Source organism: Taeniopygia guttata, chromosome 5 (genome assembly GCF_048771995.1).
Source record: "Taeniopygia guttata chromosome 5, bTaeGut7.mat, whole genome shotgun sequence".
NCBI classification, from domain to species: Eukaryota; Metazoa; Chordata; class Aves; order Passeriformes; family Estrildidae; genus Taeniopygia; species Taeniopygia guttata.
This window is the reverse complement of record NC_133030.1, coordinates 18,693,871-18,720,544: the sequence shown is the minus strand read 5'-3', so window position 1 is coordinate 18,720,544 and position 26,674 is coordinate 18,693,871. Positions and strand designations below refer to the sequence as shown.

At 47.7% G+C, this 26,674-nt stretch overlaps 3 protein-coding genes across 34 annotated transcripts in view; 2 read left to right on the top strand and 1 right to left on the bottom strand.

Moving 5' to 3' along the window:
• LSP1 (lymphocyte specific protein 1) overlaps window positions 1-10,833 on the top strand; it is a 49,127-nt gene extending 38,294 nt beyond the window's left edge. For all 4 annotated transcript variants that reach the window (XM_030273988.4, XM_030273987.4, XM_030273989.4 and 1 more), the window contains exon 11: window positions 9,439-10,833. The gene's annotated coding sequence lies outside the window, so the exon portion shown is untranslated. The remainder of the gene's footprint in view (window positions 1-9,438) is intronic.
• On the bottom strand, window positions 554-20,314 carry PRR33 (proline rich 33). Its single transcript, XM_030273929.4, has 3 exons — window positions 20,104-20,314; window positions 14,404-14,539; window positions 554-5,383 (listed from the first exon to the last, which is right to left on the bottom strand). The coding sequence occupies exons 2-3, from the start codon at window positions 14,422-14,424 to the stop codon at window positions 3,764-3,766; spliced, it is 1,641 nt and encodes a 546-aa protein (XP_030129789.4). The 5' UTR covers window positions 14,425-14,539; window positions 20,104-20,314; the 3' UTR covers window positions 554-3,763.
• Window positions 20,315-21,265: 951 nt separating this feature from the next.
• The window catches only part of TNNT3 (troponin T3, fast skeletal type), a 30,212-nt gene continuing 24,803 nt past the window's right edge, over window positions 21,266-26,674 (top strand). For 24 of the 29 annotated variants that reach the window (XM_072929757.1, XM_072929752.1, XM_072929753.1 and 21 more), the window contains exons 1-2: window positions 21,266-21,401; window positions 26,165-26,199. In XM_072929757.1, coding sequence (XP_072785858.1) covers window positions 26,180-26,199 — 20 coding nt within the window. In that variant the 5' untranslated portion in view covers window positions 21,266-21,401; window positions 26,165-26,179. The remainder of the gene's footprint in view (window positions 21,402-26,164; window positions 26,200-26,674) is intronic. The other 5 variants (XM_072929764.1, XM_072929761.1, XM_072929760.1 and 2 more) reach the window with 1 other exon arrangement.

The following is a 26,674-nucleotide window of genomic DNA, read 5'->3' as shown; positions in this document are numbered from 1 at the left end:
AAGATATGTTTGCCTTTGCTAGTTCAAAGGAATGGGCTCTCCGCTGTCTTTCCTTATGCTCTCTTAAATTGCAAGGAATAGAGAGGGATAGCTGGAGGTTGTTCTGGCTGAGCATAGGGGCTGATGTACTTCTGAAATTCAAATATTTCTGGGGTTTAATTCCCAGATTTACTGAATTAATCAGGGAGAAAACTTCTAATGGCTTCGGTAACTTCTTGGAACCAGTCTATAATAAAGTTGTAGCAGGAAGGATGTGACCATCTGTTGTGCTGGGTAGACCAGCAGAGCAGAAAGGACTGTTCTCTGTGCAGCAAGGGGAAGGTAGAGCTGGGCTGCTGTCTCTGTGCCCTCTTAAAATGGCCTTTGGATCTCATGTTCCTATTGTGTTTAGGAACATAGATATCCTGGTGTTATCTTGAGTGGATGATAGTAGAGGGTTCTGGCAGTAAGGAGGAATGGTGTAGAGTGAGGTGATAACTGGTTGGATCCAACTGGGCAGCATCTGGCACAATGAGTGGAGAGGAAGTTGAGGGTGAAAACAAGCTCATTCTCATTTTTTTTTTTTCTACTATAAAAAAGAAGCTTTATTTCACTGCCAAGGTTAAAATAGCTCTGCCTGCTACAAAACACCTTTTGTTTCTGAATTCTTCTGGGGCTTGTGTTCCTTCTTTCCCCTCCCTCCCACCCTTAAGGAGCTGGCTTCTGAGTGTTGCATAATGTTTTGTTTATTTAGGCTTGTTTTTTTCCTTTTTAGTGCCCATTTAGAGGAAATGCCCATTTGAATGCTACTTTGAGATGGGGTACAAGCCCAAGGCTGCCCGAAGCTGTGGTTTTAGTGCACAGAACTTCCATCCTCAACTTGCTTCTCTGCCTGTGACTTTGAGAAACCTATTATAAGGTCTCCCCTTTGATCAGTCTCCTCTTTCTCCTGAAGTCTGTTTCAGTGCACCAGGTGGGAAGCTACTGAGCTTCAGTTCTCTGCAGCAAACAGGTTTTGCTAGGTTGTCAGCAGGTTTTGTTTGCCCTACCTGAGCTTCTCTGAGCAGCTCAAATGAAAGTGCCTTTGGCTCTGGTCTTTGTCCAGCAGCCTTTCTTGAAAGGCAAGGCACTGTCGCAGGATGTCCTCTAGGATCCACCCAGTACTCCTAACAGCCATGGCACAACACTGTTGCTCCCTGGGTTTGTTCACATAGAAGTATTGGGGTTTTTTCTACTGTGAATAGGAAAATGGCTGTGATAGCTGAAGGAGCTTGGCTTGTTTCTGTTCTTAGCTATCTGCTTTGTGTGCTTTGCTGCTCCCCAGCTCATCTGCACCCCCTTGAACTATATTCACCCTTTTTCCCTACTGCTGGATCACTGTCATGGCCTTCTTGCTCTCAAACCCTTCTGTCTCACCCCTGTCACTTGCTTTACACCACCTTAGCAGCTTTCTAGTTGCTTAAAACACAGGTGTGGGTTTTTTTCCTCCTTCTCTCCCTTCCTGGGCTGCAGGACCTCACTTCAGGCTATGGAACAAGGCTTTTTCTATAAGTGTCAATATGGGCACTTAGCAACTGCCTGATGCTGTTTGGCATTGAAAAATAGGCAAATTCTGTGCCCAGTAGCATTCCCCTTTTCTTCCTCAGCACAACAGCTCAGGCTGGAACACACCACAATGACTTCCAGTGAACAGCCATTGATAGAAATCTGTTCCCTACAGGGACATGCCCTCCCATCTGTGGTACTCTGGTGTCAGGGTGTGTCTCTCTGCAGGACTTGCCATACTTGCTGTGGGCCTCTTACCCCCTTTGATTTTGGGGTAAAAGGGCTGAACCATGCACCCAGACCTGCCTTCCTCTGTTGCCTTCCTTCTGCTTGTGGGAATTGCTCTCCCAGTGGTATTTCCCCATCCTTCATTCATGTGCAGTGGGGCTGGGGTGGGAATGCAGCCTGAGTGGAAGCCTAGCAGATGGAAAACTTAAGCCTTAGGTGAGAGATGCTGGATTGCTCTGGGTGGCTGTCCTTGGTGCAGGACAGAAGCTGTTTTAAAGCACAAGCGCTTCTTAAGCCATCTTCACTCCCAACTGATGATGGCTGCTCTGCTTCACGCCAGGGCTGTGGCTCTTGTGCCACAACCTTTGTGCAGAGGCATCCATCTGGCTGTGCTGCACTAAGGTGCCATTTATCACTCTCTGGTAAGGTTGCCCTTTATCTGCTTCATGTGTTTTATGCCGCACTCCTTAAATTTTTATGGCTGTGTTGCAGTGTGGGATGTTTCTCTGTAGCCTTCTCTTGCAGCAATGCTAAATAATCCTGCAGAGACTCACCTAGGATTCACTTGTGATTACTGGCACATTTCCAACCTCTTTTTACCTTTTTCTTTGAAAACTGGGGGTTTGAAAAAATCCCCACATTAGATAATTGGGTTATTCTTCCTTCTTTTTTGCCCTTTGAGTAGGGAAGGGGTTACAGAATGGAGATAAGACTGGTAAAGTGAAAACTTAAGTGAAGGTTTGCTAAATGAACTGCCCTGTAGCATCACTGCAAAATAGGAAGACTTCAAAAAAGGCAAAAGGGATTCTTTGTTTCTGTTTCCAGTTTGGCCTGAGGAGCTGTTAGTCAGTTCCATATCCTCTGCACATGTAAAAGGAAACTCTACACAGCTCTTTATATTCTACTTGGGCTAAACATAGCAATCCTATATTAGCTGTGTAGGAACACCCCAGCATACGACCAAGTCCCTTGTGAAACAGAAATAACTAGCACCTTCCAAGCTTTCATGATCACAAGCCTGCTGACAGTGGAGTTGTAAGGGGTAATACTGGAAAACCCAATTGTCTCTGTGGGTGGGCAGAGTTTAAATATCCTTTAAATATCTTTTTTTAAATATCTTTTTTTTCAGGATGTGAGGGACAAGAGGGTGTACAGCTGTCATGATGTTTGCCCTGAAAATGAGATTACATGTGGTTAGCAGAACTCCTCAGAAGCCAGCACCTTGTTAAATACAGAATTGGATACACACATGCTAAAGCAGGGTCTTGTTGGTTATCATGGAAATATTAACCATCAGGTGTTGTGGAGAAAACATGGTAAAATACATAACAGAACTTGATTACAGAAACAAAATTATGCTTCTGTGCATTATTTAGTAGACTGCCCTAGGAGGGTGTCAGATGATGCCTGTTTTGATAGGCAGAGGAACTGCTTGGTGAGAGCAGGGGTATCTTACTCTGTCTCTTATCTGTGCCTTGAGTGAAAGGATGAGTTTCCTTTTTGTTCTCAGCGAATGGGCATGGGGCACACTTTCAGTAGAGGAGATGGAGGTTATATGTAGCCTCTTCGAGTTTGGTTTCTAAGACTCTCCCTAGAGATGTAGAGCAACCCAGATTCCTTCATTTCAGATGCAACTGCTGTTGTTCCTAGGATCAATCTCTTACATAAATGCAACAAAAAAAATTCAGATACCGTTATCCTACTCTTCTTATCCTGGTCTTTTTTCTGTAGGCAGCTTGTCCTCTTCACTGTGTGCCTTCATGCTGTTACTGCCTCCAGTGATTGTTGACTCTTTTTAAAACAAACACGTTTGTTTTCCTGTGATCTGTGGATGTGGTAGTTATGCATTTTAGCTTCTAAATGTATGGAGAGTAACCCTTAAACCTGCAGCATGGGGCTGCTGGCTTGGAGGGGTTTTGTTTAATTTCCTTTTTTCCTTACTCTTGGCTCCACTGGGCAGTAAGCTTGGTCAGAGGTTGCTGCACCTCCAGAGGTGTGGGGCAGCCTGGCTTCAGTGGACCGACCATCCTGATGCTGTTCTGTTAAAGCTCTTGGTGTGCTCCTCAGCCCCTTTGGGCCGAAAGCGGCTCACCTCAAACACGGTGCTGATCTTTGTCATGGGCTTGGCAGCCAGTTCCTTCAGTTTCCGGGCATCAAAACGTGGCTTGTGTAGAAGGATGGGTAAGCGGCGGGGAAGAAAGAAGCTTTCTTCCTTCTGTGGCTTCTTCTCCTCTGCTTGCTGCTTCTTCTCCTTGCTGAGTGTCACCTGGTATAAAATGGCATCCCACATTCTCATGGCTTTTGATTTAACCAGCATGCAGTCTTGCTTGATGACTGCTTGAGCAGTGTCCTCTTTATTCCCTTCCTCCTGTCCCAGCTTTTCTGGCTTGGACTCTGGGAAGTTGGTTTCTTCTGGCTGCACCATCAAGTGCTTCCTGAGGCGATGCCAGCCACCGGCACCAGTTCCAGGAGGTCTTGGTGCTTGTCCTGATGATGGTGCTGGCTCAGCCTTGCAGGGATTGCTGGAGTTGGGTAAGCTGGGAGTCATCAGGGGTTCAGTGACTTGTTCTGCCTCGGTGTCTGTGGAGGTGGACCCAGGACCATCAGCTTGTGCTGGAGTTGCTGTTGCTGGGCGTGCTTGCCTCCAGGGCGTGCTGGATGTTGATGGTTCTAGGATGTCTCTGTCTTGCTCCGGTAATTCAGGAGCTGTCTTGGATCTGGGTATTTCAGTGTCACTTCCATGGGTTGTAGGCTTATTGGTGTGGGCATCAGAGGTGCTGGGCTTCTCAGTAGGAACAGGCTTGGGAGCTTGATCGGGAGGCTCTGTCTCTGAAGCATGAATGAGGGGAGGTTTTGGCAAGGGGGGAGCGGCCTTGCTGTCTTTAAGTGAGGTGGGTGTCTGCTCTGGGGATGGTTCAGAGCTGCTTGTTTGAGGTGCTGGGGAAGTAGGCCTTTTGTCTTCGTGGCTGACAGTTCCTTGGGTCGGGTTTGGTGTGGGAGTCTTAGCCCTGGGTGGCTTGACACTGTGGAAATAAGTGTTCACCTTGGTGACGTAGGTGACCTCTGGTGCCCTTTCTTTGCAGGGTGTAGTGGAAGGAGGAGGCTGGGGGAAAACAGATACTGAGGGGTCAGATGGAGAGGGAAGGTGGGAGCCCATGCCTTCAGGCTGCTGTGGAGTCTCGGGAGCTTCTGGCTTCTGTAGCAGCGGCATGGCCGAGGAGGCTGTGAGCTTGACGTGTTCAGCAATGCGCCGCTGCTCGGTGACCTTCAGTGCGAAAGCCTTCCCCCTTCGGAAAGGGGAGGGGGCGCGGTGGCCGACGGGCCGGATGGAGAGCTGGGTTGGCAGGGGGGCACAGAGGGGGGCTGTGGTCTCGGGGGTCTCCGCTGCTGGGGCAGCGCTCTCAGCACGCTCTTGGTCGGGGCTGGCTTCGTTCACAGGCGAGAGGCTGGAGCGGAAGGACTTGCCCTGCTCCGAGGTGAGGATGGCGTTCTTCCGCGCTGCCTTCTTCAGCAGCCGCTGCAGCCGCAGGTTGTCCTTCCCGGGCTTTGGGAGGGTGGGAGGGGGAGAGAGGGGGTGGTGATTGGGAACAGGCTGGGTGGAGGATGATACTGTTATCAGCATTGTCATTTCCTGCAAGAAAAGACCAAGTTTAGAGTTGGTGTGGGCTTAGCCCTGGGCTGGATTCTGAAATACTAATACACAAGTCCTCCTCTTCCTCTCCGTAAAAGCTATCGTATGGAGTCCATATAATGGGAGAAGAGCATCAGTCTTTGTTTTGTTACTCTCCTGAGGTAACCTCAGCCAGTCTTGAGGGTGGGTGTGGCAGGACAAGAGATGTCCTGGGGGAAGCTGTATTGCCAAACCTGGAGCCCTTCTGCTCCTGGCATTAGCACAGTGAGAGCTCCTGGGGACCCCAGATGTTTGTGTCTTGGCAAGTCCTAATGGGGTTTGGAAGGAAATGTCAAGGGAAACAAAGTGGGTTTGAAATTTTGAAGCTTTGAAACATCTCCAGAGGCAAAAAGCAGGAATGTTTCATGGCTTTCCAAATTCAAGTTATTAAAAGTCTGATACAATGTTACATACAACAACAGCCATAAACTACATGTGTCATTTGAATCAAAGTCAGTGCTGGCCTTGATTCATTTCAGCTGGCATGAAGACACCCCTGTGAAATACAGGGCTTCTCAGAAGCTCTGTTTATCAGTGAGGAAGTGCATTGTCACAGCACTGACTCTGGCTGGTCTTTTCTTGCTGCATGAAGCACAGGGGACAACATTTTCCTCCAAGATAAAAACAAGCTTTCTCTTTCCCTTGGGAAGCTTTGCCCCAGTCTTGCCTTTATCACTCATTCTTGCATCGAGCAGAAATGGCTTGTGCTCTGTGTCAGCTCTGATCTCCAATGGCAATTGCAGCCCTTTGGCCAGTGCTGGGCTGCTCCTGCAGGGATGCATGGCTGCTTTTCCTGCTCGTTATTGCAAACTCATCCCTGCCTCCTTTTTGGCGAGTTCTGGTCAGTGGAGCTCGGTGACCACTGGTCAGGTGAGCAGAGTGGAGCTGAGGGTTTGTGTTGGGGATGCAAAGATAAAACTCAGTTTCTCAGTTCTCTGCTTTCTCTTCCTGAGCAAGCTGGGGAGCACCAAACAGCCTCTGACCTGCAATGACTCTTGGCAGCCCCAAGAAGGAAATCTGACTATCCTGGCCCGTGGTCAGCACAGAGTTGCTGAGTTTTGCCATGAAATGAGGCATAAATCACTGAGCACCGTAATCCCTGGTGCTGGATGAAAATGAGCATCCTGAAACAACGAAGAAGGAGGACATGGTGATGTCAGGCTTGCCTGGGGCCCTATTTATTTCATGTGCTGTGTTCTGCTCCTGGTGGCTCTCAGCCTGCTCTGGTTAGTGTGGGTGTGTAATGTGATACCTGCTGTGCAGGAAAACTATCCTGAGTAGAACTCTGGAAAGTGCTTGAACATCTGTTTGTGCTTGAGTGCCCAGTGCTGGCTTTGGGCTTGCAGTGCTGCTGTCAGCACTGGGCTGAGAAGGTGATCCATGCCCAGTAAGCAGGTGGTGTGTCTGCCAAAACTGGTTGGGCATGGGGTGAGAAGGATGAATTTTTTTTTTAAAGGTGGCAGCAGCAGCAAATAAAAGCACTGAAGAGGTGGCATGTTGAGCTCAAAAGCTTCAAGGTCAAACCCTCGCTGTGGTGGATGAGCTGCCCTCCAGAGCAGAGGCTGTGGTGGGCAGGGTACAGGCAGTGTCTAGCAAGTGGTTCCTTCAGTACCAGAGAGACATGGATCTGTTGGGGCAACTCCTGAGGAGGACCACAAAATGATCAGAGGGATGGAACAACTCTATGAGGACAGACTTGAGGGAGTGAGGGTTGTTCATCCTGGAGAAGAGAAGGCGCTGGGGAGACTTTGTTGTGGCCTTTTAATATGTAAAGGTGGCTCATAAGAGAGATGGGGACAGGCGTTTTAGTAGGGCATGTTGCAATAGGGCAAAGGGTAAAGCTCTTAAACTAAGAGAGTAGATTTAGGCTAGATATAAGGAAGAAGTTGGTTTATTTTTTTATGATGAGGGTGGTGAAACACTGGAACAGGTTTCCCGGAGAGGTGGGGCTTGCTTTATCCCTGGAAACATTCCAGGTCAGGCTGGATGGGGGTCTGGGCAGCCTGATTTAGTTGCAGATGTCCCTGTTCATTGCATGGGTGTTGGATTAGATGACCTTTAAAGGTCCCTTTCAACTAAAGGTCCCATTCAAGCTATTCTATCATTCTATGGTTTACTTTAGCTGTAGGCATGAGATCTGCTGTTTTCTGTGAGGGGGCTTGGAGGGGATTTGTGTCAGCTGGGGGTGACAACTGTTGGACATTCCCAGTGTCTTATCAGCTTCATTCCTTAGGCACAAGGCTGTCATTAGGATTTGCTTTGTTCCAGGAGCTACTATTAGAGGCAAATCTACGCTGTTCCAAAAAAAGGCTGAGAGCCCATTCCTTTGTCATATACCTGCTTTCCTCCTCAGCCTCATGGGTATTTTAAATTCTTCTGGGTCAGAAAGCCAAAATGTCTCAGTTGGAGGGATTTGCAGGTACTTTTGTGTGACACTACTCTGGCTCTGTTTGTGTAGGGATTGGTAATTGCTTATGGGGTTTTTTATGCCTTTTTAAAAATCTGGTGAAGAGTGAGCAAATACATGCACCTCCTGGTAGGATTTATTGTGGAATGACTTAATCTGCTCTTGTTTAATGTGGTCCTATGGACAGCCTGTACTACAACATGAGCTATGGTCCAGCAGCACTGATAAACCAGATTTATAAGGTTGACCTGCTTCAGACTTGTGTAGGGAATACTAAAGAGGCAGGGCAGTGAACTTCTCAGCTACTGATCAGCTCTTGGAGTGTTTTCCTTGTCCTATGGACTGCTGCACTCCAGAAAAATGCAGCTCCCCACGTGAGTCAGAGAAGGATCTTGTCTGGGATTTGCTGCAAACTGCCAGATGCTACTGAGGCGGGCATGGGGGCTCTCAGAGTGGAAAGTTTAGTGTGCACACACCAGGAAAATCCTTCTGCTCCCAAAGTCAGAGGCTGTTTCATGCTGTATAACCTCAGGATTTGTTGTCTCTTACAAATAGTCTGTGCTCTTAAAATCACTCTTGCTGCTATCTCAGCATCCCATCTGACTTGAAACCTGCTGTGCTGTGGGTCTTGGAGTCCTTATGGGTGGAAACTTCCATGGCACGTGACTCTACTGGAATCTGTGTGCTTGACTAATGGAGCAGTGAGATGCTGAGAGACAGCAAAAGGAAATCAGCTGTTAATTTATTTGTCTTCCCTGTCATGCCTGGCTTTGTTTTGAATCTCCTTCAGAGCTTTGTGTGTTCAGGAGAAATTCTCAACAAGGAAGATTTGTCTTCCCCCTTGCCACCTAATGAAGCAAAAATAAAGGGGCAGACAGACTTGCTTTATTGCCAGTGGAAAGGCTGGAGCTGAAAGCACTGCCTGAGAAACTTGTGTGAGTTTGTAATGAGCTAGAAGAAAGTGAACCTTGATGTCAAGAGGCTTTCAAAGGGTTAAGTTTCTCTGCTGCTGGTTGAGCTCCCATGGGTGGATGGATGCTCATCCACTCTTGGACCCCAACTGTTCTCCTGACTTGGCTCCATTTGCAGTCAGCCCCAAATCAGGAATAGTGGGGAGAGTGTCAGCATGCAGGAGTCATTTATCAAGTGATGGAAAAGTCATTTGTGTGCTGGAGTCCCTTGGCTGCACCAGCTGTCGTGCGTGGAGCAGATGGAGAGCTGCAGGAACCCAGCCCTGCTGCAGCTGGTCCCAAACAGAGCTGCGGCTGCTGGGGGCTGTGGGGACACTCTCTGCTTTAGTGGCTTTCTTGGGCTTGGGAGGAAGCCTGCAAATCTCTTTTTTGGGGTAGGAGACAGCATGGCAGGAGTGCAGCCATGACCTCTGCGGGGCCTACAGCCCTCAGCATCTCCTCTGTCATGGGCATGGGCATTCCCAGCACGCTTCACTTGTGCTGAAGCTTTATGGGTGGGCTGCTTCACAGGGCCTTGTGAAAATGGGTGGCAGAAACCCACCTGTAATTGCTAGAGAAGATACAGTTTCTGTATAGCCCTGGGTGCTGCTCATGGCAGCCAAATGGCATCCATAACTTTGTGTTTTCTTGTCTTGCAGCTGAGCTTGATCCTGACTCAACGCGACCCTCCATGCCACTGTTTCCTCTGCTCCAGAGAAGATAATTGAAGGATGTTTGTCTTCTCCTAACTGCTGTCAGTCTGCTTTGGGTACAGCCTGACTCTTCTTGGGGTTTGAGCAATACCCCACACTGCCTCCAGATGGATAAAAGGAACTAGATCAGCTGACAAAACTCATTCCTGTCTTAACTTTCTATGTGACTCTTTGCCTTTTTTTCTTTTTTTTTTTTTTAATCTGTCTGCTGTGGAGATGAGAGACTCTGTTCCCTCACCTTAAGTGTTGGAAGAGGGGGATCTGCTGCCCTGCTGGGCAGGCAAGGCTTTTGTTATGTGGTTAAGAATTTCTCTTTATGTGCCCTTTGGTGGATGGGTGGTGGCAGCAAAGGGAACTCAACAGAAATTTGGTGAAGAATTGGTGTTTGAAAGGAGGGCAGTGGGCAGGTCCTGAGTGTAAGAAGACTTGCAAGGAGAGTGTGATGAGAGTGCAAAGACCACTTGTCGCTCTGCTGGTGCCAGCTGTGGGTAAAGTTTTGCCCTGTTTATGATGCAGCCTCTGTTCCTCTATGTTATCTGCTTTGAGGGACTTCCATCACTAGTCAGTGTACATCAAGCTGCATTTGACTTATTCCTGGTCTTTTTCTTTAGTTCCCAGATCATTCTTTAATAACAGTTATGTGCCCATGCCAAAATGTTCCTGCCACTTTTCTGTCTCAGTAGGGCAATAGCAGCTTCATTTCAAATGGCTGCTGCCTTCCTCTGCCTGTCTAAGATGGATTGGAGATCTCCTTTCCCTGGTAGAGGAGCCCTGGCCACTGGTGTTATCTCCCTTCTGTGGGAAAGCTTATTCTCCAGCCAGTGGGCTGCAGTGCCAGTGACTGAAACATTTCTGAAAGTTGGATGTGGTGGCACCTTGATATCTGGTGAGCTATGTTCCTGAAGCTGAGCAGGATACCTGGGAAATGGCTGCTGCTGGAAGCTATCTTGGTGAAATAGCATCCTAGTGAATTGTTGGAGAGACCAAGGTTTGCTGTGACCTTGAGGAAACCGAGTCCTTCAAGAGTGGCATTTCTGGCCTTGGGCCTGAGGTCTGCAAATGGACTTCTAGGGTTGTTTCTGAACTCTCCTATGTTTCATACTTCATGGTGTTAACATGCCCCCCATCCCCTCTTTAGTCTCATTCCTACCTTCTTCCCATACCATCATAATTTTGCAACTTGTTTCTACCCTCCTGGAGGAGGGAGGGCAGCTTGTTTTTCCTCCTGCATCAATGTGCTTTCTGCTTAAAACTTTCTAAACTTTCTGCCCCTGGATTTTCTTTTTTTTTTTTTTTGTAAGCATTTAATAAAATTTGAAGAAGATGTTGTAATGATGACAACTCTGAGAGTTTTGTTCATATAGAAGTCTGTGGCAAAGCTGTTTCCAAGACCTTGAAACTCTGCTTGAATATGAGGTAGAGGAGAAGAAGCATCAATCTGAGTGACAAGAAGAAAAGGAGCTTGACATAAGCAGGGAAAGGGGCTTTCTGTGTGCCTGCCCCATTTAGATCCATGTTATTTTGCTGTGATTTTCATTGGGAGGAATTGCAATTGCTTTTTAAAAGGGGAAGGAGTAATGGATCAGGCTGCAGAGACTTCCTGGGGAGTGTGATCAGCTAGGAGAAGCACAGAGCTTAACTCCTCAGGTAACGGACCTGAGCAACCTCAAAGGCTTTAACCAAAATCACTGCTGATGGCAGCTATTAAAAAAAAAAAAATCCTCTGTATCCTGTTCATCCAGCTTTGATAAGGTCAGTGTAGCTGTCTGTACTGGAGCCCAGCACACTAATGAGCTGATGGCTCTATCTGGAACCATCTACCTTTTTATGGAAAAATCTTTTTATGGGGGTGACCTTCCAAGTAATAACACTTTTATGGTGTAGAGACAATGAAGAGTTTCTGCTATCCTAACACTTCAGGAAAGTGTAGGTAAGGAAGGAGATAATTCCAAATATAACTTCTTGCTCTTATATTTCTGCTGATTGGGTACCCTTGTTCTCTCCATCCTCTGCTTCAGTTCTCGGAGGCAGGAATTCAAGGGGTCCTGTGTTCTTCAAAGCACTGAGCAGCATGGCCCCATTTTCCTCCCTTCAGCCTTTCCTCTGCTGTGCTGGGATTTTCAAGTGGGGCTGGAGCAGTAGCAGTGTGGTGCATAGTGATGTTCTGGCTTGAGGTGAAAGTAACTTTGCATGTGTGCAAACTGGTTGCACTGATTTTTCAACACAGTTCTGTTGCTGGCTGGCAGAAATGATGGCTGAAAGCTTCTCCAGTTACTCTTGCTGTGCCCTGCCAGTTTGGGGAGGGCAGAGAAAGCCCCAAAGGTTGTTTGTGTGAGATTCCTTCTCTAAGGAGGATTAATTTGCAGAGTGTATTTTCTCCACTTAAAGCCCACAGGGACCTCGATATGGTTTCAATAAACAACTGCTGTAATTCAGGTTGTGGTGACAGCAGAGAAGTGAGCAGGTTATGGGAGACCAGAGCTCTCTAGTGGTGGTCAGGAACCATGGAGAGGACTGGCTCAGAGTAAATGTGTGCAGCTCTTTATGAGGTACTTTTATCTGCCAGGGGAAATGTTTCCACAGCTAAATTAACTTGATGTGCTATTTCTCCTCCCACAGTAACATGGTGTGCACATGGTGGTGGGGTTACCAGAATGGTGATACTTTCCCCTACCTCCCAAAATGAAAAAAAAAAAAAAAGGGATGCTGCAGCCCAGACATGCTGGATGTGCATTTTGGGCAATGCTAAGAGGGGATGAGGGAATGGAGGCTCATCCCTTCCCTCAGCAGGGACCTGTGGCTTATTTTATGAGTGAAGGGGAGCAGGCTGGTACACTCTGCAGCAGTTACTGGTCTGGTGTTAGTCAGTGTCTGACTGCTTCCTATCTTTCCTCTGTTCATTTTTCACAGCATTGTGGTTTTTGCAGCACTGGCATCTCGGAGGCTTTTGCTTAGAGACCTTAGCTCTGTCTTCTCCTGAGACTGCTGCATTTTGAGCATAACAAGGACACACTGTCACACTGAGCGAGTCTTACAGGCTTAGTCTTACTCCCAAAGCCTGGTGGAGAAGAGTGATGCTTTCCTGGTTCCCTGTATCTGCTGGTTGCCTGCATCCCTGTGCTTCCATGCTTCCCCAGATTACCATCCCCTTGGCAGGTTGGCAGTGGCCAAAAAGAGAGACTGGGAACTCCTATGTGGGCTCTCAGTGCTCTGAACTGGTAGCATACCTTGAGGTGTTGTTTCACTGCAATTTATTTTTTACTCATCTTGTCTAGATTATGCAGAAGGGGAACATCATTTTGGCAGCATTGGCTCTGAAGTAAATCTGTGGAGGCTCTAGTGATACTGAAATATGCTGCTTGTCTTTGTGGTGGGCTTCAGGGCTGCTTTTTTCCCCAACAGGGAACAGGTTTAACAGATGAATTCTACATGAATGTATGGAAGATGGGATCTTGAAAAATGTGGTCCATGACTACTGTACTGCTATCAAGCAGCATTATTTAAACTTGGGGCAAACTTAAATAACAGAAAACTCAAGTCTGTTTTGAGTGTTACATCTTTATGTAGCACTTGTTCTGCGTCGAGACTGGGCTCTGGACTTCATCGGGTTCTTTTTCCAGGTATAAAATAATTATAGACTCATTTTTACATCCATCCTAATATATATGAGTGCATGCTAATTAACAGATCTCTGCTCAACCCTTGTGTGCAGCTCTGCACTGGGACTCTGGTGTGGTAATGGACACAAGAGTCTAGAGTTTCCAAATGACTTTGTTCCTTGAAATGTGTCTGCAGCTTCTGCTCTTTGAAGGAAAGGTCAGCCTCAGGGACACCTGAGCCTGAATATCAGAGCTTTGCCTCCTGCCACCACCACCTTTGGGAAGGAAAATAAACAAGCTCAAAGAGCAGGGTGGCTATAAATACTGAGGTGGCAGCTGATATGCTGCTGAACAAGGTTCTGAGGTTGGTCTGTTGGTAATTCCTTGCCAGCTCAAGACACTTTCCCTGATGCTGCATTATATATATCTATGTCTGTATATAAACAAGTTAAGAGAAAAAATGTATTTCACATTGACAAAAGTGCAGTTGGAGCTAGGATTTACTTTAGAAATGGAACCATTCCAAGGATTCTGGTGTCGAGACAAGTGATTTCCCTGGGATTTTGCACTGAGTTCCCTGAGGATTTTGTTTGCAGTGGAGTGATTTGATTTAGATCACAAAATTTCAGAAAGGTGCTTCATCTCTTCCTGATAACTCTCAGAAATAGTGTTTTAGCAATGCTAAAGACAGGCATTAAATAAATAGAAAAAAGTGTCATGGACTTGGGATTTGTAAGAATGGTGGGAAGAATGGGGAAAAGTTGAGTAAAAGTAAGGGGGAGATCCCATTGGGATTTATACAAGTGAGCCCTTGAAGGCATGAAAGCAGCAAATTGCAAGTGTAATTATCCAGTGAGGTGTTTGGTTGGATAGGTGGGTCTTCCCCAAGGCTGTGGAGCAGCTGTGAGCTCCTTGACTGGTCTCCTGCCTTGCTCACTTTCTCTGGGGACACAAATCAGCAGCTGCAGGCATTGGTCCTGAGTCCCATCCTGCTGCTCAGTTACCTTCCTCACTGTCAACCTGTCTGATCCATTTAGCTGTAAAGAGTGTGAGGATGAGACCCAGCCCCTATCTTGAATGGCCAAACCTGATTTGTTATCTTTGGAGAGGTACCTAGCCTAGATCTAGGGTGTCCAAGCAGGATCTCCTGAATCCCACAGGGATTGTGCCTTAGTTGTCTAAAGCAGATGCAGCAAGGACATGTCCCAGGGCAAACAAATGAGTGATGGAAGAACAGTCTACCACAAAAGTCAGAAATCAATATTAACTGGAGAAAAAAAAAAAACAAACCAAAAAGAAATGTGTTACTTACTGATTTATAATTTGTTTCCATCTGAAATCATTTGCATGTTGGGAGCATCATGCTACTCAGTCCAGTTTACAAAATTAACAGGTGCTTGTTCCTTTGAGATCATGCCAGGTGCTGGTTGGTTGTGACTTCTAGAGACCTGTAGGTGAGTTCAAAACATCAGATAGAAAAGTGTTTATGGTAACCACTAAGTAAAAGAGGTTTCTCAAAAATAAATAAAAGTACTTTTTAAAAGCATGAAAAGTTCCACCACCTAAAATTAGCGTGAAGAGGGGCTATCGAGTGACACCACTGCGTGCTCCCAACTTTGGCTCTGCAAAGTTCAGCATCTGAAGTACTGGAGAGGTGAAGGGCAGAGGATGGTGATGTTGCCAGGACAGCTATTCTAGCAGAGTAGCTGCAGGCAATGAAACCAGTTGGAGACTTTTCAAGTTGGCTGGTGAGATTTACTGTTTTGTAAAAGTCAGGGTTGCAAAATGCAAATTTGGAGCTGTGCTTTGATTGTTACCTTCCCAAGAGAGGAAGAGAGCAAGCTCCGTCTACTTGTTCCTGGCGAGGCACATGCTATGTGCAGAGGATGCAAGCGTAGAAAATGCTGCACTGGGAGCAGAGAAGGTTTGGAGTTGGTTATTTTAGTGAATTTTGGTTGAGGGGTTTATGTGCAGTTTGACTCCAAGATCTCAGCTAAGACTGCTGAAGTGAGCTGGTAGGGATGGCATCAGTGCCTGCCTTTGTCCTGGGCAGCCTGTGAGCTGCCCTGCCCAGACACCATGCAGGTACTTACTGCTCTAGGCCTTGAGGCATTTCATCCTGATTTCCGGCTGACTTCTCATGTTCTGCTTTTTGCCAGCTTTTCAGGAGCCTTTAAGTGTGAATGCCACGGCAGCTGGGGGGTTAAACACAATCCCAGGAAGATGGGGGCATGTGAGAGCAATTTCCTGGAGGTCTACAAAGCAGCTCTATGGCCAGGTTAAGCTTGGGCTGTTTCATATGGCATTTGAGATGCTGGTGAGCTACGCCCAAAGCCAGCTCTGAAGGCAAATTCCTTCTGCTTCTCCCTGCTAAACCTTGTTGCTCATTGACTCCTCTCTAATCTGAGTTGCTCTGTCACGGATCAAGGTAGCAAAGCTCTTCCTTCATCCATCAGAGGTCTGGCCCATCTGATGAGGCTGGTTCTTGTGGGGAAGGAGGGTTTGTGCTGGTGCTTTGGAGTGGGTGTCAGAAGTGAGCTCTCCATTTGCCTTCTTCCCCTCTGCCTCCCTGATGGCTGCTGAGATCCTGCCTGGCTCTGCAGGACACGCTGCTCCTTATTGCAGTGCAGACCTCTGGAAGGACTTGGGGTAGCTGCTTGCTCCTTCATACAAACACCCTAATGCAATTAATTCCTCTTTGACTGACAGCTTCAATGTCTCAAAAATGCCCTTGTCTTTTAGGAGTGCTAGTGACTTTGTGAGTCCCCAGCACTGAAGATGTTGCTGAGGAAAGGAAACCCAGGCAATAACAGCCCAATGGGAAACTTAAGAAACCACATACTCTGAATAAGAATATTTTAACAGACTTCAGAAATGCCCAAGGACACATTGTGTCCTGCTCTGCCACTGTCACCACTGAAACCACACCAGCCTAATGCATGCATTTGCAGCACACACTGTATGAATGATGCAAAGGGCTGGCTTGTGTTTGCACATGCTGAAGTAGGGAATGTTCAGATCCCTTCCTATTTCTTAACAAAGATGTAGAGCTTCTGTTCTTACAGGCTAAGAGGGGATAAGACAGGCAGATATTTCTACCAACCAATTTTCACAGAAGGGATGACACACTAGAGACCTGCATGGAAATGTTGGTTGACTCCCTCCCACCAGATGCAAGGAGGAGAACAGCAGTGCCAGGAAGCTAAATGGAGGTGTATGTAGGTAATGTGGTCATCAGTAAGAGAATGCAAGTTTGTTGCCTGTTATTCTCCTTTTTATGCCTCTGAACTGTGACTTCATGAAGCCACAACCAGCAGAAGGTGCTGGCACACTGAGGCTCCCCAGCCACCTTCCAAGATTCAGGTAGGTGAACCCACAGCTTGACAACTGTTTGCTCTCCTTGGTACCTGAATGACTGCTGCAGGAGGTGCATCACTGTGCATGGCAAACACTGCACCAGGGCACTGCTGGGGAAAGGAGAGGCAACCAAGGACAGAGATCCCGAGCCCAAGTGCCAAGAGGATGGTATAAGAGAAGCCAGGGAGAAAAGATGGTCTTTGCTCTGCCCCTTTGGGCTGTTTCAGATTCCCCAGGATCCCATTATCACCAGTAAAATGATAGTGGTCTGCTGATAACTCAGAGGAGCTGGTTATAAAGTTTAAGGCTATTCTGATCTCTTTCTGGCTGGCTGCATAAAACAGGTCATTGGATTTTGCCCAGGAACAGAAAATAATTATATATATATATATATGTATTTATATTCTGTCCTTTCTCGGAATGTACTTAGCCACTATCTGATCTGCCTTTTTATTGACAGCTACTTCAATTAACTTGGAAAGAGTGTTCAATGAACATAGGACATCTACTCTAACCTTGAACTGCTGAATAAACCCCCCTGCAGAAACCCTTTCTCTGGGGTGCGATGAAGGGAAGAAAGGACGTAGGGGAACTGTATAAAATTTACTTTGCCTTCTTAAATGGCTTTTGTGCTTCCCATTTCCCCTCTGCCCTGAATCATGGTAAAAGGTTTATAACTGAATGTCACAGAACAGAAAAACACATCCCCACACTTTCCTAGTCAGCTTAATACATTTTTCTGGATACCTTCAATTATTTCAAGGCTGGTATTTGTAGAAGCAGACAAACATGCCAACTCAAAATACCTATATCATACAAAAGAGTAAAAAATGTTGCTTTGAAAGCATTAAAACATGACTTTGGAGAGGAGGGGGTATAAAGAATCATTCAGACTGTGAAACCAAGTAAAACACCTTTTCCTCATAACTAAATCCACTTTGGATAACTTAACCATTTTTGAATGACAGAAGGTGTCAGTGGAAGTTCCTCTGTAGCTCTACCACAAAGGTGTAAGTGCAGTCATGGGCAAGTCTGGGTGAGAAAGGACCTCAGGAGCTCCTCTTGCCCAACTCCAGGGCCAAAGCAAAGTCTGCTTTGGAAGCAGATCTGTTTGTTCAGTGTTGCAGAGTGATGGTAGATAGGGATAGGTATTACTTTATCTCTGAAATTGGATCTCCTGGGCAGTTTTATGGGAAGGATGTAGCTGATTTTATTTACAAACTCTGTAGTCTTTAATGAACACGTAGGATTTCAGACATCCAGGCTGTAGAGGTTTTCAGATAAACTTTTCCAGTGCTATTTCAGCTCCCTGGCTGAGTATTAACCAGCCATGGAGGCAATGATCCATGAAAATGCTGAATGCTGCCTACTGACTGGTGTACAGTGAGCACAGGGAAAGGATATTTAAATAAAAAACAAACCCTAACAAAACATGCATATGAGCCTTTGACCAAGCACACATCTTTATGCAGCTTGTAAAATTATCTGGAGTAATGCGTGTGCATATTGTGTGTAAAATCATCTCCCCTGGGTGCACTGGCTGCTGCAATAGGTCAACCAAAAGCTAGAAAAGATGAGAAGAATGGATTACAGCTTCCCTGCAATTGGCCCAGCAGCACAATAAATTCCTGTGGCCCATCTCAAGTAGCCGGTGCTATTAGGCCAGGCTACCTATGGAAACTTGTCTAGATCCTTGTCCCAGCCCCTAGTTCCTGCTCAAGGAGGGACACTGGTTTGCTGTATGCTGTTGCAGTAAAAGCATGCCAGGCTCTGGCTTGAGGGCAGCTAGCAGAGGGACATTCTGTGGTCTAAGACCCTGGTTCATGCCTGTGACCTCACGTGTGCTCTTTGGCCTTGGTGCTGTCTCCTAACCTGGCAGCTGGTGGCAGAGAGGGGCTTATCCCATGACAGGAGCAGCTGCACCCTCTCCTAATGAAATTGGGTGGCTTTTGGCAGCTGTGTGGGCACAGCTGGGATCATCTCCCCCTCATCTGGTCTCTGTGATCAGTAGGGAGTGTGAGGTACGTGGTGGTGCTTGCTTGCTCTCTAGGCTGCCATGGCTGTGCTGTGGAGCTCGGAGGAGAACCCCAGTCACCTTGCTGCTGGTGCAGGGAGAGCAGATGATGTCAAGACAGCAAAAATTATATTTCCTAGAGCAGGAGCATCTAAAGTAACGAGACAAAGCTGACGAGGAAAATGTGGCAGGTTGTGAATGAAACTGCTGTGTGATGGAATCAAGAGGTGAAATAAGGATGTGACAGATAATGTGTGAAAAGCAAGTTATGTGGCTAAGGTATGAAACAAATGTTGGAGGGGCCTGTAGTTACATGCTAAACTGGATAGAGAGACCCACAAAGGGAAGAAAGGACAGACATAAATTAGGTTGTGGGGAATGAACCTTGGTTGTGAACCAGATGTCAGCAGAGCAAATGTAAGAGGTGTGCATCAGACAAGCCCTCTTTGCCAAGGGATGGAAAAGGTTCCTCTGTCCCATGGGAGGAGGGATCCAGATCATGCTGGGACTGCAAATGAGATACATGACATGAGTTGTGATGGAGGCAGTCCATGGATGCACAGATATCCTTTGGGACAGTACTAAGAAGAAAGGCCATGCTCCCAGGGTATGGTGATGGGGAGGACAGAGCACGGGCATGACACAAGATCTAAAGATGGGTGTTGTCTGAAGTAGCTGCTTGGCATGTCCAGGAACCGAGTGGATACTGCAGGCAGCAATGTTTGCTTCTCATCTATTTGCAAACAGAGCTGCAGCAGAGAGGTCTGAGTACCTGTCCTTCCCATTGCTGGTACCAGCTGCATGTTTGTCAGGATGCTGAGAGTGAACCCTGAGTGAGGTGGGCAGGAGCAGCACTGCTCTGGTGGAGGCTGTGCTGCCCGAAGATGCTCAGGCTGCTCCTGCCAAATGGCTGTCAGCAGATGGGCCCATGGGAGCGCTCAGCCCACATCTGCTGGGAAGTGCCCCGCTGTAAGCCCAGGCTCTGCATGCACTTGGGCACACACACACGCACACATATGCTTTCTCTTGAGCTGATGATCAGGCCCTTGGTGTGACAGGCCCGAGTTGCAGCCCCCCATTGGCAGCAGGGACAGTCTATAGCTGGCAGGCGGGCATGGGGGGCTGGTGAAGGCCATTGCCAAACTGGGCCCACCACAGACATGAAAAGAGAAACAGCTGGGAGCCTCTCCTCACATGCACCCCCACTCTGCTGCTAGTTTGGGCAAATATGGTATTTCTTGGAGGCATGCCCAGCTGGTGGAGAGCTTAGGGGAAACGAGCCAGTGGAAGAGAGCAAAACGTCTCGGTGGTTCCGAAGGCACAGCGTGAAAGCCGCTTTGCCGTGTTAGTGCTTTGGGCAGAGCTGGAGAGGGGTGTGGAGGTGATGATTCCAGGTCTGGCCATGTGTTCCCATGCAGCTGCTGCCCTCCTCAGCAGCTCTGGGTGCCCACCCATCTCCCCACCCTACCCGGCAAGCTCCCACATGGAGCCGGGGCGCTGAGGGTGGATACGCTGTCCCCCTCCCACCTGACACATAACAAAAGCATTGGCTGGAGGTGGGTTGCAGGAGGGAGGCGAGGGGATAAACTGCAGGACAGCTGGAAAAGGCAAGCTGGACAGATTTTAGCTCGTGCATGTTACCTGGTGACTGGGAAGCTGCAGCACTGTGCTCCCACTCCACGGCTTTGAAAGCTTGTCTCTACATCCTCAGATGGGGACCCTTTCTTGCAAGCAGCTGGAAAAGAGTGGGCAGGAATCAATCTGTGACCTGAGCCAAAAATATCGCCTGCCCCACAGCTCCTGAACTTCTTCTCGGCTCCTACAGGCGGGAGGAAGGGGGTGCTGGAGCTGCCAGGCACACAGGAGAGCACACGCTGTGTTGCTGGGGAGCCCTGCCAAGGGGAGCGGGGGGGTAGGGAGGGAGAGGGAGAGGACGGGAAGCTGAAGCCTGGGATATTTAGTGAAATGGAAACCCTGAACCAGAGGGTTGTGTGAGGCACTGCAATCCTCTGCTGGAATAGTCATGCAACTGTGGGGAGAGCTCTGGCAGCAAAACTGCTCCAGGCACCCAAGTTCCAGCCACCTGGGGTTGCCCTCCCTAAGAAGTCCTAACTTAAATAATGCTTTCATGTCATGCTAAGAAAGGCTTACGAGCTCTTCAGCGGCATTCCTGCTCTCTTGCTTTTTGTTCCAGGTCCCCTCAAGCCCTGGTGCATGGCAGAGCCCCAGCAGCCTCAGTGAGAGGTGGGTGTGAGCCACACAGCACTCACACACAGATGCACTTCAGGCAACGTGTGTGCCAAGTGCCTCTGCCTCCTTGCGTGCCTGTGGCTGCTGGTTTCCAAGAGCCTTGGATGTAGAAGGTCCACAGGCCTTCCCAAAATTCTCACCCTGCAGCACAGCCAAACCCTTTGCATGTGGAGGGGAGCAGGGAAGAGCCCCTGCCCAGGGGGGAGAGTGGAGGTTGCTGCTGTGTGTTGAGACGGGGAGATCCAGGCTGCCACAGCCAGGTTTTTAGCAGTGATCACGTACCACGGAGCTATGGGAGCCCCCCAATTTGCTTCTGAGGTGCCTTTGCCTCAGATACCCCTCTTTGAGCCCTGCCTGGTTGTAAATATAGAAACATAAGCCCTGGAGTTTTTTTTTTCTCCAAACATGTCCCTCCCATCTTAGCATCATCTGTGCAATTCCTCCAGCTGCTCCTATACATGGTATGACCTTTTTTATCCCCTTCCCTTGCTTCCCCCGCTCTCTCACCCCTTCCCCGCCCATCCCCGCTCCCTTCCCTGCCCGGCACAGGGAGCCTGGGGCCAATCAGCTCTTCCAGACGATCAAATGTCACTATAAGTTGAGAGCTGCATCACCTTGGGTCGCTCGCAGATCCCAGCCTGCCCGTCCCCTCCGACAGGGAGCTCGGTGCTTCTCTCCACTCCTCCCAGGTAAGTGGGGTCCCCTGGCAATGGGGGACAGCACTACAGAAGGGATGAGCCTTGGTTTGAATGGAGAAGCACCAGGGGAGGGTTGGGGTCCACAGGATCTGGGATGTGACACAGGATCCTAAGGAAAAGACAGGTCTGAGCTTCAGCTGGGCATCTCCCAAGTCTCATGTCACCCACAGAGGTTTGGGTGCTTTGATCTCTCAAGGATTAGTAGTGGGAGAATAGTTCCTTTCAAACCAATATTTGGGACTGGAAATTGTTATCTCTTGGGGCAGTCAGGGAAAGTTCCCTCAAGCAGCAGGAAGAAAGTGATGACCTCCGCTGCCCTGTCACCCAGAGAAATGGATGGCTGAGGCAGGAGGTGTGAAGGGCAGACTATCAGGGAGCTTCTGGTGGATGAGAAGGGCTGTGGGTCTAGAGGGAGACCCAGGGAAAAAAAAAAAAAATGTGACCAAGCACACATCTTTATGCAGCTTGTAAAATTATCTGGAGTAATGCGTGTGCATATTGTGTGTAAAATCATCTCCCCTGGGAAAACTGTCCTCTCCCACAGGAAAGAAGAAAATTGTGAGTTTTGCATGGTCAGGCTAGCAAAGTGAAGGAGTTTGGAGTCATGAATATGGAGAGCATCCCATCACCATTCTGAATTTAACCCACTCCTGCTGACCCTCTGCACACACAAGGGATTTCTCTTGCAATTTTCTCATTTTCTGTGGGAGCGGAAAGTTTTCCATGAGCACATTTATATTTCTTGGATCAAGAAACATGGGGGTTTCTTGCTGTCAGGCGGTGGATATCCTATGGGGGCAGCAGGGACACCAGCACAGGTGACTCTGGGGCCAGCAGCTTGGGTGGGAGCTGTGCTGCTGGTGTGGGGGAGCTCCAGTGAGGCTGTAGGTGACTTCCAGGGCAGGCAGCCATTCCTCAGCAGGGCAAGACTCAGGGAGGTGGTGGAGTCCCCAAGAGATGTTCAAGAGGCACCTGGCTGAGTGCTTTAGGGATTACAGTGGGAGTGCCTGGTGAATGGTTGGACTGGATGATCTTGTTGGTCTGTTCCTACCTTGGTGATTGTAAGACCAAGGAAAGGCAGGAGATGTGAGCTGAGCATGGTCATTGGCTTTTTGTTCTCTGTCTCAGCTTTGATATCCCTGGAAAGCCCCTTGCAGGGATCAGACAGCTCATACTACTCTGCAGACAAGGATAAAGGGTACATTTTGGGATAGGGAATTGGGATTTTCCTATGGCCCTGCAGCAGTGCTGGAGTCCTGCTACTCTGTTTCAGCATTAAAGAGAAGTATATGCATACGTTTATATATTTACTAGATATATTATATATAATACCCATCTCTTTTAATATGATATGTATGCATATTAAAAATCCATGCAGTGGGTTTGCAGTGGCTCCTGCTGGGAAAGAGTGGCTCTGTGGTGCTTGGTGGATCATAGCCCCAGTCCTTGCCCCAGAGCTGTCCCTGCCAGGTCCCTTTGCCCATGCATGGCCACTTCTGTGCTGCCCCTTTCCATATGGCTCTTGCTACCTTGCCTACCTTGTATGGCCTGGCTTGGGAGGGGATGATTGATGGGTGGGCTATTTCCAGGGATGGCCTGGAGGTGCAAGGCAGCCAATTCCCCCTCCCGGGTGCATTCTCAGCTGCTAAGAGGCTTCTTGGGATGTGCTGGCTCTGCTCTTTCAGCTGAGGCCAGGAGCATTTGGGGCCAAAAGAGAAATGGTATTCCTGCCCACCTGGGCAGGAATCGGTGTATTTGTCCTTTCAGTGACCTGCTTGGCTTGAGCAGAATGCAGAATTACATTTGCTTTCACCTTTAAGGGGTGTGAGCAGGCAGGAAGTTTTCTGTCTGGTGAAACTTTCCCATGTGTTTTTATTTCCTTCCAAAGGGTGGGCAGTATTAACTAATTGATTTTATTACATCCTTAAACCTCAGTCAAGACCAGAATCCATTTTTCTGCCACTATACAAACAAAGCCCAATTATTGCTTGAAGGTGTTAACAGCCTTAATCCTGGGCTGCATTTGCTGTGTGTAAAGTAATTTCCACCAAAGGCTAATCCCGAGCCAGCTGGAGACTTTCCATTGCCTTCGGGCAAACTTAATCCTAGCTGCAAAAACTGCCGCTCTTAACAGATTGCTTTCTTTATTGCCTTTTGGATGTAAATATAGTCCAATTTTGCTGGCTGCTTTGATGACAGAGTTAGCTATGTGGATAGTGCTGGGCATCAAAGAGCCTTTCTAGTCTTTGGTGGCTGTAGCTATGCCAGTCTGCATTTTGCCCCTGGCTTTAAGGGACCAGATGGCTTTTGAATGCCATGAAGTGGACAGACACCTTGCTCTTCTTGAAGCTAAACCTTTTTATCTTTCCAGCCAGGGCAGTGGCAGTCAGGTACTGCCTTAAATGCTAGCTTCTCCTGACAGAGGGACCAAACCTGGTTTAATTTTGGCCCTTGCAAGGCTGAAATCAGTGATCTTCTTCTCTATTTTTTTGTCCTCCTGCCCTTGCCAATGGGGCTCCTGTATCTGGCTCATCTTTGTACAGAGTCTGCCAATGCACTTATTATTAATTCATTTTAACTGGGGCCAAGAAATACCCTCAGGGTTGGGGGTCTTAGGGATGCTGGCATTCTCACTCTGCTTTTATAGCACCCGGACAGATGCCATGCAAAATCCCATTCGCATTTGCAGCGCTTGGATTAACAAATATGGAAGGGGGGTAGGGGAACAGCCAGTGTGACAACTCTCAGCAAGATGTCCTTAGAGCTAAATTGGAGACGAGATGAGCTCATTCCAGTAACTGCTAATGGAAAGCCTGATTGCAAAGGCTCCCATTGACTTCAATTGCCTTGGAAAGAACAGCGTGCACTGCGCTACGTGCCTGCCCTGCACTGAGCAGACACTCACTCTCTCTCTGCACACAGAGGGTTCTCGAGCTGATTTCTTCACCATTTAGTGGTATTACTCTTCTTCTCACTAGAATGAGAGAGGACTTTAGCCCACAGCCTTTTAAAAGTCCTTATTTTTTTTAATCCTCTACCTTGGGAAGAAGGAAAGCTGCATTTCTCAAGGCTTAATCCATGGGAGGATTGGCCATTGCCCTGAGTTTTTACAGAATATGTATTTTGGAAGAAGCCAACAGCTGGGCATTAGGCAGGTTCCCTCTGCAGGCTTTTGCCTGGAGAAGCTCTGCTGTCCTGTTGCCTAAACCAACGTGCTGTCAAGCATTATTACTAATAGCTTGAATAATTTTTGAAGGCTGAAATGAGACTGCTAACATGCTAGCCACTGAGGAGATAGCAAGTGCAAGTCTTCATGCTGAAGATTTTATGAAATCTAGACTGAAAAGACCAGGGGAGAGAGATCAGTAGTGTTGTAGCATTCACGCAATGAACAGAAGAAGCAGTGTAAATTGGTGAGCAGAAAAGGCTTTAAAGCTGAAATTCCTCACAAACACAAAATTCCCCCTGTTCCCTCTGCCTGGTAGAACTAGAGTCATCCTTGAGATGGCTGTTACAACCAAGGAGTGGGCAACCACAGCTATGAAGTTAAAAGCAGGCTGGGACCAAGAGACTACTGAACCCAAATCTCATGTGACCTGCCAGTAGATCACCCCTCCCATCCAGCACCTCAGGTCAGGCCATAACACAGACACTGCTAGCACTACTTCCAGGGCAATGCTGAAGTTCAAGAGAATAAATGAGGAGCTAGAAGAAAAAATCTTGGCTGTTTATCTCTCCTTGCAACATGGGGGTTCTAAATCCTGTTGATGGTAATGTATGGTGCCCAAGGTCATTGCTGGGGAATGGAGAGAATCCCTTATAGGGCAGGGTTGGAGCCTGTGGGATTACTGCCTTCCTCTGAAATAGAAAGCTGCTGAGCTGCAGTTGTTCCTTTTGAACCTAAGTCAGCCCACCTGCTCCTTCAAGATATCTCTCATATATCAGCTGAAAAATGAAGTCATGAAAGTTGGGGTTTGGGCCAGCAAGGAGAAGCCTGGCTTTCTAATTTAAGATCTGCTGTGGATTTGGAGAAAGTTTCAGGGGCCTTTCCTCATCTTCTCCCCTGGCCTCAGGGCAGCCGATGCTGTTAGGAAAGCCAGTGTTGCATTACAAAAAAATGGTTATATCAATGTGAACTGCCTAACTAGGCATGTGGCTGGTTTTCATCTTAAACTAATAATCAAATTATTGTTCACTCACTCATCAGTTGTATAAACCAGACACACTTTTGGGTGCTGACAAATAAGTATTTAAGTTTATTAGTATTTTCAGTTATTTTTGTAACTGACTGAGGTTTTGGAGCTGGCACCTTCCCACCTGTGGTAGCACAAAAGAAGGAAAAATTCCTCTGATCTTGCTCGAGCAATGGGAATGTCAGATGGGTGTGGAAGGGTACCGTGGCCTTGCCCATCTCCCTGAGCGCTGGGGATTTTGTAATTCAAAGCTGGGACTAGGCAGCCCCTGGGTCTGCTGTGGGATCAGCTGAATTGATGGGATATATCTTTCCAGAAGATATTTTTCTTCCCCCCTCCCTTTGTCCTCTGACATGGGTGGCAAAGGTTTGTGCTTCTCCCAAAATGTCAGTGTTGGTGGGGATCTAGTTGGTGTGTGGGAAAGCAGGTGCTTGGCTTTTTTTGTCCTCAAGTGTCAATCCATCTGCTTCTGCCTTGGTATTTTTTTATGAGGTGCACTCACTAATAACACCTTTTTTCTTCTTTTTCTTGTTTGTTTTCCTTTTCTTCTCTTTTGTCTAGAAACTAATTGCCAACATGTCTGATACCGAGGAAGTGTAAGTAGCGAGAAAGTTGTGTGTGTGTTTATCTGCTCAGCTTGGCTCCACACAGCAGACAAGGGCATCCCTGCAGGGTGCTGCTCTGTGCTCAGCCTGAAGCCCCACGAGGCAGTGGGGAAGGGGTATCTTGGCTTAGAGCATCAAAGACCCCTCCCTGTCCAACACAGGACGTCCCCCAAACACCTCCAGCCAGCTCAGCTTGTCCTCTGTGGCTGTGGCACTGCACCTGGAGGAGGGGGAATAAAACCCACACTGCAGTGATTTCTGCCTTGGTTTAAGAAATCTAGAGTAGTACGACCAAACCCAACGGGATCATTTGACATTTTTCCATCAGTAATACAGAGGGGAGATTTAGGGTAGTCATGGGATCAGAGGAATCATGGACAGACCTGCAGACAACAGAATTTAAGCAACATTGCATTGGGTTGCTTCAGTGTATGGTTTAAAGCTTGACATCAGTACAGAGCATGAG

Bases quoted from the DNA above. Each gene is read 5' to 3' on its own strand.
- PRR33 (XM_030273929.4), bottom strand. From the start codon at position 14,424: ATGGAAACAAATTATAAATCA. The intron at 5,384-14,403 runs GTAAGTAACACA...CTTTTCTTGCAG, and splicing joins TGGAAACAAATTATAAATCA to GAAATGACAATGCTGATAAC.